Source organism: Protomyctophum bolini (assembly GCF_963924005.1).
Source record: "Protomyctophum bolini genome assembly, chromosome: 11".
Lineage (NCBI taxonomy): Eukaryota > Metazoa > Chordata > Actinopteri > Myctophiformes > Myctophidae > Protomyctophum > Protomyctophum bolini.
In genome coordinates, this window is record NC_137872.1 from 17,341,275 (window position 1) to 17,355,336 (window position 14,062).

At 45.0% G+C, this 14,062-nt stretch overlaps 1 protein-coding gene across 3 annotated transcripts in view; it reads left to right on the forward strand.

Annotated features, from left to right (window-relative positions):
• The window catches only part of xylt1 (xylosyltransferase I), a 46,519-nt gene extending 32,623 nt beyond the window's left edge, over positions 1-13,896 (forward strand). Inside the window, exons 8-12 of one of the 3 annotated variants that reach the window (XR_013964811.1) lie at positions 1,718-1,986; positions 5,687-5,882; positions 7,033-7,369; positions 9,604-9,983; positions 10,024-13,896. Coding sequence is in view for 2 of the 3 variants with exons in the window: in XM_080774907.1 (XP_080631033.1) it covers positions 1,718-1,986; positions 5,687-5,882; positions 7,033-7,369; positions 9,604-9,926 (1,125 nt within the window). In the remaining variant the exon portion in view is untranslated. Of the gene's footprint in view, positions 1-1,717; positions 1,987-5,686; positions 5,883-7,032; positions 7,370-9,603 lie in introns of all 3 variants that reach the window. The other 2 variants (XM_080774907.1, XM_080774908.1) reach the window with 2 other exon arrangements.
• Positions 13,897-14,062: the final 166 nt, after the last annotated feature.

A 14,062-nucleotide genomic window follows, 5' to 3' on the forward strand; every position in this document is an offset into this window, starting at 1 on the left:
CGTAAGAAGCCCTGCCAAGGGAAACCGATCCTAAAACAGCTCGTAGAGGGAGGCCCAGGGTATTTATAGAGCTGTGTAGCTACTTAGCTACTGTGGTAGAGAAGGGTTGTCATTATTATAATGCAAGGGTTTGCCAGGTAGTGAGGCCATTTGTAGGACTGAGCTGGAGGTTAGGTTAACACATGTGGGAGAACACACACACACACACAGCCGTAAAGCCGTATTTCTCGTGTGCCGAAAATGACATATCTACAAACTCAGCTAGGCGTTGCATTGGCGACACGTTGTGATGTTGCGGATCAGTTATTTTTGGTGTGTGACAAAGCATAAATTGGGGTTTACATACATACAGTATCTGTATCTATATACACAGTATATAAACACATCAACTGAAGGCTCACACAGCCTGTGTAGTTGTGAGGGCAGTGATTATCTTGGGGTTGCCTTGGTTAAGTCCTTGGTTAAGTCCTACCGTGGCCCACAAACCGCTGTGGTGCAGCCACACCCTTCTTCTGGTGATGTCATCAACCTGCGCCCTCCGTCCTCACAAGGATTTCAGATGAAGGCTGTGGATTTGAGTTCCTCACAGGGAGAAATCTTCTCCTTTCCTTTGATAGGCATGGTGTCAGTCTCTTGCTGCTCCAGACAGAGGGCCTGTGTGTGTGTGTGTGTGTGTGTGTGTGTGTGTTGTGTGTTGTGCGTTGTGCGCACACACACATGCGTGTGTGTGCATTCCGAGGAGGTTGCCATGGCATTTTCTCTGGTTGCCGTAGTAACCTGCGTCTCACTCCTAAGATTTGTGTGAGATTTGAATCAGGGTTTTTCACTACATACACGTGCCCACAAACACACACATGCACGCACACCTGTGTGTGTGTGTGTGTGTGTGTGTGTGTGTGTGTGTGTGTGTGTGTGTGTGTGCGCGTGCGCGCGCGTGTTTCTGTGTGTGTGTGTGTGTGTGTGTGTGTGTGTGTGTCTGTGTGTGATATTAAACAGATCACTAATAAATGATGAAATCATTTCATTTCATGCTCATTATGCTTCACTGATGTTTTCGAGCGGTTAAGACCACCTGTGGATTTACAATGTTCAACTGAACTCTGAGGATGTGAAAATGGTCCACGGGTGAATTGTCACACAAAATTGGGCCCTTCCATGTGGAAAGAGTTTGCCGGAGGAGGGAACAACCTCTGTTCTGCAGAATGCAGTGTCCCTTTGCACACCTCTCAACACGTCGTAGTGTTTAACAATGGTTGTCAAGGTGCATGGACCAGGCAGGAGCCCCCTGCTGCTCTGATGGAGTTGCTAACACACAGACATCCTGAGTGTTCATTTGGACGCTGAGAACTTGGTTCCATTCGTTACGCTCTCAGAGTTACAGATCCGTGAGCGTCCATTTGGTTCCAAACTATAAATAATTTATCTAGGGAACTCCCTGGAATCCCCTCAAGGGCTGCTGTCCTAATCTAATGTTTTGGTGGAGCGCTCTGGTCACCTTAAAGCTGAAAATTGTTTACATTTTAGGAGAGAAGTGCCCCTCTCATCAATGTCACTTTCCTTTGACGACAGGGTTGGAGAGACACGCCCATGATCATTGAGCAGAGGTCTCCATCAAAGCGTGTATGGCACTCTGGACAATTTGGACAAGACATATAAAATGTTTTCTGTGGGCACAAAGCAGCTTCTTAACCTGCCGCCGCCGCTTCCCTCTCAACAGCAAGCGTCCCGGCCCACCTTCTTCGCCCGGAAGTTCGAGGCCAGCGTCAGCCAGGAGATCGTGAACCAGCTGGACTCCTTCCTGTTCGGGGGGCTCCCTCAGGGCACGCCGGGCCTGCAGGCCTACTGGGAGAATGCCTACGAGCAGGAGACGGACGGCTCCGCTGGCCTATCAGACGCCCTGCTCAGCCACCACCACGCCTTCGCACGCATGGGCCTGGCACGGGCCTCCAACTCCCTGCAGGGTCACCCACAGGACAAGAGCTGCAGGTATATATGCAACGTTGAGCACTGGTTCCCAAACACTGGGGTTTTGTTTTCCTACATTTTGTTTTTAATTATTTATTATTTCAAAACATTAAAAAAAAACAACATTCCCAAAAAAGAATTTCATGAATATAATTATAAGAAAAACATCCTTCTGCACACCTACAATGGACAGGTGCGTCGCATAACTGGAGCTGATAAGTAGAGAAAAAGAATCCCGCACACTGTCTTCACTTGAGTTTAGATTTTATTGAGCAACGTTTCGGTCGTCAGACCTTCATCAGGCATCTGCCTGAATATAATTTTTTTTTTAAATATGATTTTTCATAGTAATTTCATTATTAAATAAAAGAAGAAAATAATCAGTAAATTTGAAAACAAATGTTTAAGACGTAGTGAAAAGATCTGCTAAACGTTTAATTTATCTTTTGGGTCTTGAGCTAAAGTCATAAACTAAAAATAAAAAAGGTAAACAGTAACATATATTGATTGGACCGCGCATGTTGTATGAGCCTATGACAGGTATATAAATGAACATAAAGGTATAGCAAAGCGTATACATAAAAAGTAGTGTGTGTAAATATGGACAGTCAATCCATATGCCTTATACAGTATTATGTACAGTGTCTTAAATATGGAGAGTAATCTATAATGAGGAATATATAATATATCCACACAGTGGAAAGTGTTTACTGCAGTTTGCCATGACAGGTTTCTAAGATGAGGTTGCCAGTCTGTGTGTGTGTGTGTGTGTGTGTGTGTGTGTGTGTGTGTGTGTGTGTGTGTGTGTGTGTGTGTGTGTGTGTGTGTGTGTGTGTGTGTGTGTGTGTGTGTGTGTGTGTGTGTGTGTGTGTGTGTGTGTGTGTGTGTGTGTGTGTGTGTGTGTGTGTGTGTGTGTGTGTGTGTGTGTGTGTGCGCGCTTCGCATGTCCCCCCGCTTCGGATCTTCGGTGTGTCGGAAAAGCGTGCGCACCCTGTGTGTGCGTGCGTGCAGCGTGCATGCGTATTAACTGACTATAAGTGAGTCGATCTCCTCCCCTAATTACACGAGTCATCCTCCAGTACATGTGTACAGTACATGTGTACAACAAATAAAGCTACGAGGTACTCCTCAGCCTCACTACCGAGCTCTCCAAAGACGTTCTGGGAGCGTGTCGAACAAACAACTTCATCGTTCAGGAGGTGACGTGCCCCGCCCCCTAAGCCAGTTCCACTTCCCCACAGTAGAATTTGTATGTTTTCTTTCATCCATTCCATAGTTTTTTGTAATAGTCTAATTCTATTTGTCTGAGAACATCCAAACAATGTTATGAGCATAACGAGCCTTCATGCTGTGCAAAATCTGAAGCTTTTTCCTCTGAGAACGGCTGGGTTTTCATAGACAAACATTTTCTAACCTTGGTGAATTCATTCTATAGGACCTTTTTACTGGAGCGGAAATCCATACCTCCAGAAAGTCCCCCAGGGTGAAAAAACCCACCATAAAGCCCTCCTATAAGGAAAGCACTGCTGAAAAGCATTGGTGGTTTATTTTTATTCTTTTCCTCCCAATTTAGCCGTTTCCCCCTTACAGCTACGGATGGTCACATGGGAGGGTGTAATCTAGATGAGCACGTCTGCTCCGACACATGAAGTCGCCTCTTTTCAACTGACAGTTCTCATTGGGACGGTGTAACGCATGCAGAGGAACACGCTATTCCTCTCAGTGACACACCCTGTTGCCAACTTGTAGGAGTAGGGAAATGACTTTGTTGCTGTCGGACAGAAAGCTCAAAACGTGGCGCTAAGTAGAGGATGACATTTCTTTCGGGATTCCCACGGGATTCCTTCCTGTGGGACCTGTGGGATTCCCGTGGGATGGGATTACAATTTGTATTAATCCCAGGATTGGGACGGGAGTGAAAAGTCAACGGCACTGGCCTGACACTGGCCTGACAGCGCGTCGCGTGTTTGAGTCCCGTTCATGACGACCTTTGCTGCACGTCTCTCCCCTTCTCTCCCTCTGTCTTCACTTATCAATGAAGGCAAAAAGCCAAAAACAAATCTTAAAAAAAAAGTCAGGAGTCATTCTAGCAGGAGTGAGACGGGATTTGTCTTTACCACAGTAGCACCCCGAAGTCCCCCAAAGCAGTGGTGATGTCCTCCCCTCATCCTTGTCTTTATCACAGTAGCACCCTGACGTCCCCCAAAGCAGTGGTGACGTCCTCCCCTCATCCTTGTCTTTACCACAGTAGCACCTTGACGTCCCCCAAAGCAGTGGTGACGTCCTCCCCTCATCCTTGTCTTTACCACAGTAGCACCTTGACGTCCCCCAAAGCAGTGGTGACGTCCTCCCCTCATCCTTGTCTTTACCACAGTAGCACCCTGACGTCCCCCAAAGCAGTGGTGACGTCCTCCCCTCATCCTTGTCTTTACCACAGTAGCACCCTGACGTCCCCCAAAGCAGTGGTGACGTCCTCCCCTCATCCTTGTCTTTACCACAGTAGCACCCTGACGTCCCCCAAAGCAGTGGTGATGTCCTCCCCTCATCCTTGTCTTTACCACAGTAGCACCCTGACGTCCCCCAAAGCAGTGGTGACGTCCTCCCCTCATCCTTCAAAGTAGAAGGCATTCTAGACGTATATCGTTGCTGTCGGGCAGAAACCCCTTTACGTGTTTTTTTTTATTATTATAAATGAATGCCCTACTAACCTACTTGATCATACTTCAGCGTCACTCAAAAGCATTAAAAGTAGCAGATACACAAGCTCGAGTTTGTAGATTTAGCTGTTTTTGAATTTGAATCCTGAAAAAAGTAACAGTTTTGGACATACAAGTTTTTCACCCGACGAAGACGATATACACCACTTATGCCTGGACTGTGACGGTTCCCCTCTAGCAGAGCACCACACCATGTGTACAGTAACTGCTTCTTGTGATTTCGCAACCCCCAACCGGCATGGAGGTGATGGAATGTGTACTGTATGTGTCTTTCCAATGGGCCTCAGCAGCGCCCCTGTGTGTGTGTGTGTGTGTGTGTGTGTGTGTGTGTGTGTGTGCGTGTGCGTGTGCGTGTGCGTGCGCATGACTGCACGTGCATGCCAAATTAAATACACAGATAAAGTTAGCTTGTTCTGGGGTACAAACAGGCCTCAGTGTCCAGGCAGGCTGGCTATTTCCACCCGCGTGTGTGTGCGTGTGTAAGTGCGTGCGTGCATGTGGGGTGGAGACCCACACCGGGCACAAGGAACTACTTGTTGCTGTTTGGGTGGGGACTCATAGCTGGAGAGAGAGAGTGTGTGTGTGTGTGTGTGTGTGTGTGTGTGTGTGTGTGTGTGTGTGTGTGTGTGTGTGTGTGTGTGTGTGTGTGTGTGTGTGTGTGTGTGTGTGTGTGTGTGTGTGTGTGTGTGTGTGTGTGTGTGGGTGTGTGGGTGTGTGTGTGCGTGCGCGCGCGCGTGCGCGTGCGCGTGCGTGCATGTTGGGGTTGATGTGTTTTTTGACGGTTGGCACAGGATAGAAGATTTTGTTTTCATCTTGAGGCCATTGACGTCAGCCAATCAACACATAGCTGTGTGTGTCTTATTTGGGATTTATTCACAATCAAGAAGCATCCTCTTAAACTCAACTTCCTGTTTGTTTGCTTGTGTGTGTGTGTGTGCGTGCGTGTGTGCATGTACATGCGCGCGTGTGTGTGTGTGCGCGCTCGTGTGTGTGCGTGTATTCAGGTACATGGCGGTGGGTCACCCCGTGGCGGTCCACCTCTACTTCCTGTCTGACCAGTTCCAGGGCTACCTGGTCCGTCACCACACCAGTAACCTAGCAACCAGCCAGCTGGAGACCCTGGAGACGTGGGCGTCGCCCAAAGACCACTTCAGCCTGGCCACGCCCCCCAACCCAAACAACAGACTGCAGCACATACAGGTCTGAAGCTTTAACAGTTAAACAAACAGATTCTTTTAATGTAAGATTTTTCACACATCGTCATCATACTCATCGTTTGCGTGAACGCCGACTGAAGGACAAAAAACTACTTTCTGGACTTGATCCAAACAGAAACGTCATGCTTGCATTAAACGATGTTAAACTCACTTTCACACTCACATTTTTCGGGCGGGATAGTTCTCTAAACAACATTTTAGTCGTGAGTGTCTTTGTCCCTGACACAGGCATCAGAAATGTATTCGGGGCAATGTATATATATTTATTTACTTTAGAGTAAATACAGAATTTTCTAATGACGTTGTTGTTGCCTTCCTAATGATCCGCGGCGTTCGGATCCTACAGCGTTCGTTTGGACCCTTACAAGTCCATTTGGTTCCACTCAGTGTTAATAAATGGATAAATTGAATACTGAAGCGTTGACTGTGTACTACAAGAACAATCAATAGAAACATACATGCATGCAAAATATAGTCAACACAGTGAACAAGAGGTACACACAACTCACAGCCAATGGTCATATTTAATGTTGTTAAGGTAAAACGGAAGTTTTGAAGAAAAGAGTGAGAGGAAGAGGAGGCAATGAGTATTTTGGTGTGCTCGTTTCTTTATTTGTTTTTCTTTTGGGGGAGGGGAGGGGGGGGGGGTCTGAAGGCTCCAGCATCTGAGCCATGTGTCAGAATGATCGTCCTGCCAGCTGGTTTTACTCCTCCTAATGGAAGTCCATCAGGAAATAATCATCTGTCTATTACACTTTCATATAGCGTCTCTAAGGTGGAAATCTTATATGTCCAAAACTGTTACTTTTCAGGCTTCCATTTCAAATCAACAAGGGTAGCAGATCGACAAGTTCAAAACGAGTCATGTTTTTTTTTTTTTTTCCGAGCTTGTGGATCTTCTACTCCTGATGCTTTCATGGGACGCTTTAGTATGATCAAGTAGGGCGCCAATTTACAAAGACAAACTAAAGAAACACAAAATGCTAACATAATATGTTAGCATTTTGTGTTTCTTTATATTATTATTATTTATTTATATTATTATTATTGTATTATATTATGTGGATAAGAGGTTTCATTACATTCACACCTCCCTCTCTCTCTCTCTCTCTCTCTCTGTCTGTCACCCATAGGTTGGGACGGACTGGGACCCCAAAGAGCGCATCCTGCGGAACTGGGGCGGGCTGCTGGGGCCCGAGGACGAGCCGGCCGCCGTGCAGCGCTGGAGCCGCGGGACGGGCAACCTGACGGCCACCGTGGTGTGGGTGGACCCCACCAACGTCATCGCCGCCACCTATGACATCCTGGTGGACGCCGGCGCCGAGTACACGCACTACCGGCCGCCGCTCAGCCTGCCGCTGCGGCCCGGCGTGTGGACGCTGCGCGTGCTGCACCACTGGAACCCGCTGGGGCAGACCACCTTCGTGGTGGCGCCGCTGGAGTATCACCGCCAGCAGCCCCTGGGCCCAGGTGAGGAGAGAGAGAGAGAGAGGTGGCTGCATGCTATACCATTTTAGGTGATCACCCTTTCAGTAGCTTCCGTACCCCAGCTTTTATTTTCGTTCACATTCGGAAGCCTGGGGAAACCCATTGGAAAATCTGGTATAGGAAGTGGGACCCAACTTGTATTTCGCTAACCAATAACAAATTTGATGACGTCAGTGTTCTCCGCTAACCTCTGCGTCACCAGGCTTTCGTTCTCCAATCGTTCTCCGCTGTTTTCTACTGGGCGGGGAGGAGGTGGGCGGGGGCAGGCACTCAGATCGGTGAACCAATAGGATCCACCGTCTGTTTTCGACCGGCACCCGCCCCTCGAGACCAGGGATCACACAGGCTGGGGCAGGATATGCTTTATACCCGTTGATCTGGAAACGTTTTCACCTAAAAGGTGATTTTGCTGCTAGGCAGTAGGCACTCATTATAGTTTGAATAAAGCTGCAATCCGGAACTGTATTTTAGTATGTTAATACATTCCCTGCCAGGTATTAATTCATTTATAATTTCGCCTCTGCCACGGTCTTTTCATTCTGTACTTTTATTTTGAAGGTGAAAAAACATTTCTGGTGCTCTGTCGCTCTCTCGTTGGAGAGAGAGAGATAGAGAGATAGAGAGTGTCTGTGTGTATGTGTGTGTGGTTGTCCCAAATGGGGACAATGTTTGGGGTTAACAGGCTAATGAGGCTAACTCAACTAGCTCATGTTGACTAATGTGAAAGTCACAGAGGGGGACTGAGAGGGACTGGAGCTAATGTATCTAAAGGAGCTCACACACACACACACACACACACACACACACACACACACACACACACACCACACACACACGCACACTTCTTGAAAGCAAAGAGAACACAAATTGAATAAGAACGCGGTTTGGGGGTGTGGGGGGATCACACACGGAAAAGTGAAAGGCTGCCTGTGTTGTGAACTTTGACTCCAAAGACCCAAGCGGCTGCGACCTTGGCCTTGACCTTGGATAGTGTTATCAAGCGGCGTGCTTGTGTCCGCTACTGACACCTGTTGGAACCATACACCCGTAGAGGGTTAGGGGAAGCTATGTCTAAGACTAGAATTACACACGCACACACACACGGCCATGCCGTCTCAGCTGTCAACAACATTGATATATATATATAGTCATAGGATCCAGTCATTCAGTCACTCACTACTAGCATGCACGCACACACGCACACACACACACACACACACACACACACACACACACACACACACACACAGTAGGTCACCTCTATCTGAATGAGTCTCCCCTGAGTTGAGTGTAGAGTCAACAGGTGTGTGAACTTTATGAGGTGACATATTAACTACTTTCTGGCATCCCTATTTTGGGCCTGTCGCCACAGGCGGAAACTGACCGAAATCAACCAAAATTGCTGATCTACAAGCTCACAACATGGCGTATCGTCACTAGACGTTGTACAGCAACATATACTGTGTAGGGTTTAAAGGGCAGGAGACTCAATGGAGACTCTTATGTCTCCTATCAGAGAGTCATTAGGCTTAGGAATGTGACAAAAACTAAACAATGTCCATTAATTCAAGGCTGAGTAATTGATAGAAAAATATTTTTTTTGGGTGAACTATCCCTTTAAGGTATTAAAGGCTGGCTGGATAGCTTGATTTATTAGCTGTATCTACATACTGTAATGTCATTTTCATCTTTCAGCACGTTTGGTCTTTCCAAGGATGCAAGTAACACACACATACACACACACACACACACACACACGCACACACACACACACACACACACACACACACACACACACACACACACACACACACACACAATGTCATCCTTGTTGTTGGCTGGGTGCCTAATGAGAGATGTAATGGTCAGGATGGCAAAGAGTAGAGGAGAGATGGAGGAGAAAGGGAGGAAGAGGAGGGAGAGAGAGAGTGTGTGTGTGTGTGTGTGTGTGTGTGTGTGTGTGTGTGTGTGTGTGTGTGTGTGTGTGTGTGTGTGTGTGTGTGTGTGTGTGTGTGTGTGTGTGTGTGTGTGTGTGTGTGTGTGTGTGTGTGTGTGTGTGTGTGTGTGTGTGTGTGTGTGTAAGTAAGAACATTCCAAATGTAAAACATTTAATAAATCATTTGCCACGGACAAGAACAGATCTTGTCACACATTTAGCCTGTGTACGGACACATATGGATGACCCCTGCTCTCCTCCCCTCTTCTCTCCTGTCCAGAAGAGGCGCGGCGGCTCCACGGCGGACCGGCCCGGAACTCCTACATGGAGCAGAGCTTCCACGGCCTCAACCCGGTGCTGCGCCTGCCCGTCAGCCTGGGCGCTGTGGAGGAGGCGGAGGCCAACGCCGGCCTGACGGGCGCCCCGCTGCGCCGTTGGCTGGACCGACTCCTGGAGGGCCGCTGGGCGCCCGCTGACGTGTGCTCGGTGGGCCCCAGCGCCTGTCCCATCATGCAACGCTGTCACCTCACGGCCTGGAGCTCCCTGGGACCCGATCCCAAGTCTGAACTGACGACACCCGCGGAGAACGGGCGCATTAGGTAGCGAACGGACACAAGGACAGGGCCAGCCTGATGGATGGATGGATGGATAGATTGAGAGGTGGAGAGGTGAATGGATGGATAGATTGAGAGGTTGAGAGGTGAATGGATGGATAGATTGAGAGGTGGAGAGGTGAATGGATGGATAGATTGAGAGGTGGAGAGGTGAATGGATGGATAGATTGAGAGGTGGAGAGGTGAATGGATGGATAGCTTGAGAGGTGGAGAGGTGAATGGATGGATCGCGAGGTAGACACCTAGACGGAGAGGTGGACAGGTGGATAGAGAGATAGACAGAGAGATGGATGGATGGATAAAAATGGAGAACAGATTGGACACAGTGACTGCGTATTGATGGATGCTTTGTTTGTGTGATGGGCTATTTATTTATTTAAAGAGTGAAGTTAAAGATAAGAGTTTAAAAAAAAACAAGAGGTATGGACGCGACTATGAGGACAGAGGTCGAAGAGGACAAGGAAGATTCTTGGATGCTATTGGATGGAAGTGAGTGTGTGTGTGTGTGTGTGTGTGTGTGTGTGTGTGTGTGTGTGTGTGTGTGTGTGTGTGTGCGTGTGCGTGTGCGTGTGTGCGTGCGTGCGTGCAAGCGACCGTGCGTGAGCTTGCGTCTATTTCTTCTGTGCCATGTCTGAGTCCTTCAGAGAGCCCTGAGACTTGAAGTGAGTGGAAAATCAGCACTGCTGGAGATCCGGACAGATTTCGTTCCCTCTCCTCCTCTGACCTTCTCTCTCTCTCTCCTCTGCACTGTCAGAGTGGACATGCGTGTGGAAGCGCACAGTGCTAAGTCAGCTATTTATTCAGAAGTTTATATGAATTTAAATAGAGTTTCTTTGTTCATTTTAGTCAGTGACTAATTTTTAATATGCTGTTTTTTTGGTGCAGCGGACGACATTTGTTTTTGTAAAAACCAGACGCCTTTATTTGTAAAGGCTCCTTTAATAGTTTTGTCATTTCCTCATTGTACACCTTAGTGTATCTGTTTCTGTGTGCTTCTCAATGTTTTGAACACTGTCTCCTCCTGTCTTTGTCGACACTGATCGATCTGAAAGCACAAGACAAGTCAAACTTAGTGGATATCGTTGCTGTCGAGCCGAAACCTCCTATCTCCATATTCTAACTTTTTATGTTTTTTCACCCTACTTGATCACACAGTGTCACACAAAAGCATAACAAGTAGCAGATCTACAAGCTCGAAACGTTTGATCTGCTACTTTTTTTTCATTTTAAAAACAGAAAGTAACAGATTTATGAGGTTTCCAACCGACAGAGACGATCTGTATACTGGGTAGTAGTTACTCACAGTGCACTTGTGGATCTTTTCAGTGATGCTGCTTTTTAGGGGTTACCCAGGGTGTAATTCATGCTAGGGATGGATTTCACCTCCCTGCATGGTCTAGTCCCATCTTTAATTCCATGTCTCTGGTCATTTATTTTCATCCCTGTGGTGTTTCTAAATGGCATTCTAAAAACATCCCACCTTCTGTTTTATGTTCTGCACCCTGGTGTTACTGCTAAAGTGCGCAATTTACTTCTATTTCAGTGCATTTCTATTCATTCCTTTCTCCTTTTTAATTGAGTAGGTTTTCATTTTTGACATACAGTAAGAATGGTGTAGTACAAGTCAGATGTGATTTGCAGTATTGTACATGCAACTTGGACATGACTTCCCAGTAACTGATAGCAGCTACTGTATGTTGACTGTCCTCAAACCTTGTGCCAAAACAACATTCAAGACATTGAATGCAAGAACAATGTTAAACAAAAATTTGGCTCGAGACTAGTGAAAATATTTTTACATTTATGAAATGTAGGCTATTTAAGTTTGGGGTTTTTTTTTATTGAGGAAATTCTTCTGAAAATAATTACATTTATTTTAATTTATGTAATAATTCATTGTTTAATGTATTTATTTTTAAAAACGTATGAAATAATATTTTTTAAAAGAAATATGTCGTAAACGGGGAACAAAGGGATGTTTACTCGGGACCCATGAAGAATGGGTCCGCGACCCAAAACTGTGGCAAAACATTGGTTTTAGAAAATTCAGTATTTAATCAACCCATTAAGACGGGAAGGGAAAGCATCTGTGTTGTTTTAGATTTTATCATTCCGTTGGCTATTAAAAAATAGCAGATACGATACATGCTCACAGAGATCTGCTATTTCGTTTTTGAACATTTTTGTGGAAAAAGAGTTAAAGTAGCCTATGGAAATGATTTCTGCCCGACAGCAACAACATATTATTTTTCTATACCCGAGCAAAATGACAATTCCCCCGGAGCGTGATGTTTTCACTCCGCTTCCACCTTCTGACATGAAGCATTTATTGGCCTGTGACTTCAGCGCAGAGCAGCCCAGCAGGGGACAGGAGAACAGGAACACCATCAATCATTGAGATGTACCTCAACGTTTCTATCCTGCTCCTCCACTGGGGAGCTCCATCTTTCCTAAAATACTCCACACTCAATCATGTCACGTGTGTCTTTACATCAATAATAAATTAGGGGTTCAACAGTTAAATCTAATTAATTGATTCAATCGATTATATATCGAGCTTGTAGAGGGAAAGCTTGTTTATTTTGTATTTGTTGTAGAGGGAAACAAGTAGGGGGCTTGGTATTGACACCTGGGACACTCCAGTCAACAAAGTATATACTGTAGGGTTTAAGTGGTTAAGCAATAAGGCATTCGTATTACATTAATGGGACCAAACTGGAGACATGACTATGATTTTCTATTTGTATCCTATTCTTAATGCATAATGCCTGGCGTCAACCAGTGTTTTTATGTTATTTAGCACTTAATGGTCAACAGGACAGGACAACATCTGTAAGACAAAGCCTTTTCCATCGTAAAATAAATATGACCTGTATATGTCACTGGAACCTTCAAGAACAGTGTATGGTGTATGTTAAATAATTCACCATAAAATAGGCCTATAGCTTGTTTGAGGAGTTAAAAAAAATAATACATATATGAAAATAGCATCCAATCACTTTTATTTTATTTGTCCAGAATCTTACTGTGCCAAGAAAGACATTCTGAGAATGTGAACTGTGAAAAGCTGTGCAATGCTCTACCTTGTTGGACTATAGGCCTACTGTACATTGGACTATAGCAGTGGTTCTCAAACATTTTCATGTCAAGGACCCCCAAATTGATATTTGACCCCCCCATCTGAAAATGTTTTATGCCAGGGACCCATAGAAGCAAAGATTTGAGTTAAAAATGTTCAATGTAAAAATTAAAAATATATATGTAAAGAAATAGCAGGTATACAAGCTCTATGAGCTTGTATATCTGTTATTTTTTAAATAGCCAAAGTATTTAAAAAAATGTTTTGGTTAAAGTAGTTAAAATAATTGTGACGCTATAATATTAACTAATTTTGCTGGGACCCCCCCAACCCCACTTTGAGAATGAATGCTATAGAGGACCAAAATATGCAAAAAGCATCACATGTAATCTACTGCCAACAGATAGAAAACCATTCATTTCCTTGTGACCATTCTACAATATATGAGAACTGTTACTGTTTCACAACAGATGCTTCTTTTACAGATGTAGGTCAATTTGAAGATTGTAATTTATGAATAAATGTAATTTGTCTGTTTTGGAATAAAATGATATTCTGGTATTTCTTACTCATTGTTCAAAAATCACAAAGAAAGAAGAGTATACACTCAAAGTTGTTTTTGTAAAGAAATTACCTATAGGCCTACATTACATAAATATCTAAACACCAACTACATTCACATTGTTAACAATATATCCAATGGCTTCTTGACTTGGTATAGCCTTATACGCATTGCAATAATGGATTTTTTGATTGAATACTTTATTAAAAGTTTGCAGAGGTTATAAAATAATGCACGATAATACGAAAAACCCGAGGGTTTGTTTCCATTGGCATGGCAGTAAAAAATATAGTTGATTTAATTTGATCTCAATATTGTCTGTCATTTTTGTCAGAGATTTTAGTCATTTTTCTAATTAATAGTTCACTAATTTTAGAACAATTTAGAGTGTTGCAGTATGGCTCAGAAATGGCCTCACACAAAGCTTGACTGACTCAAGGCTGATTTAGGCATTGTACAGTACATTACTGTAGCCTACTGTAGT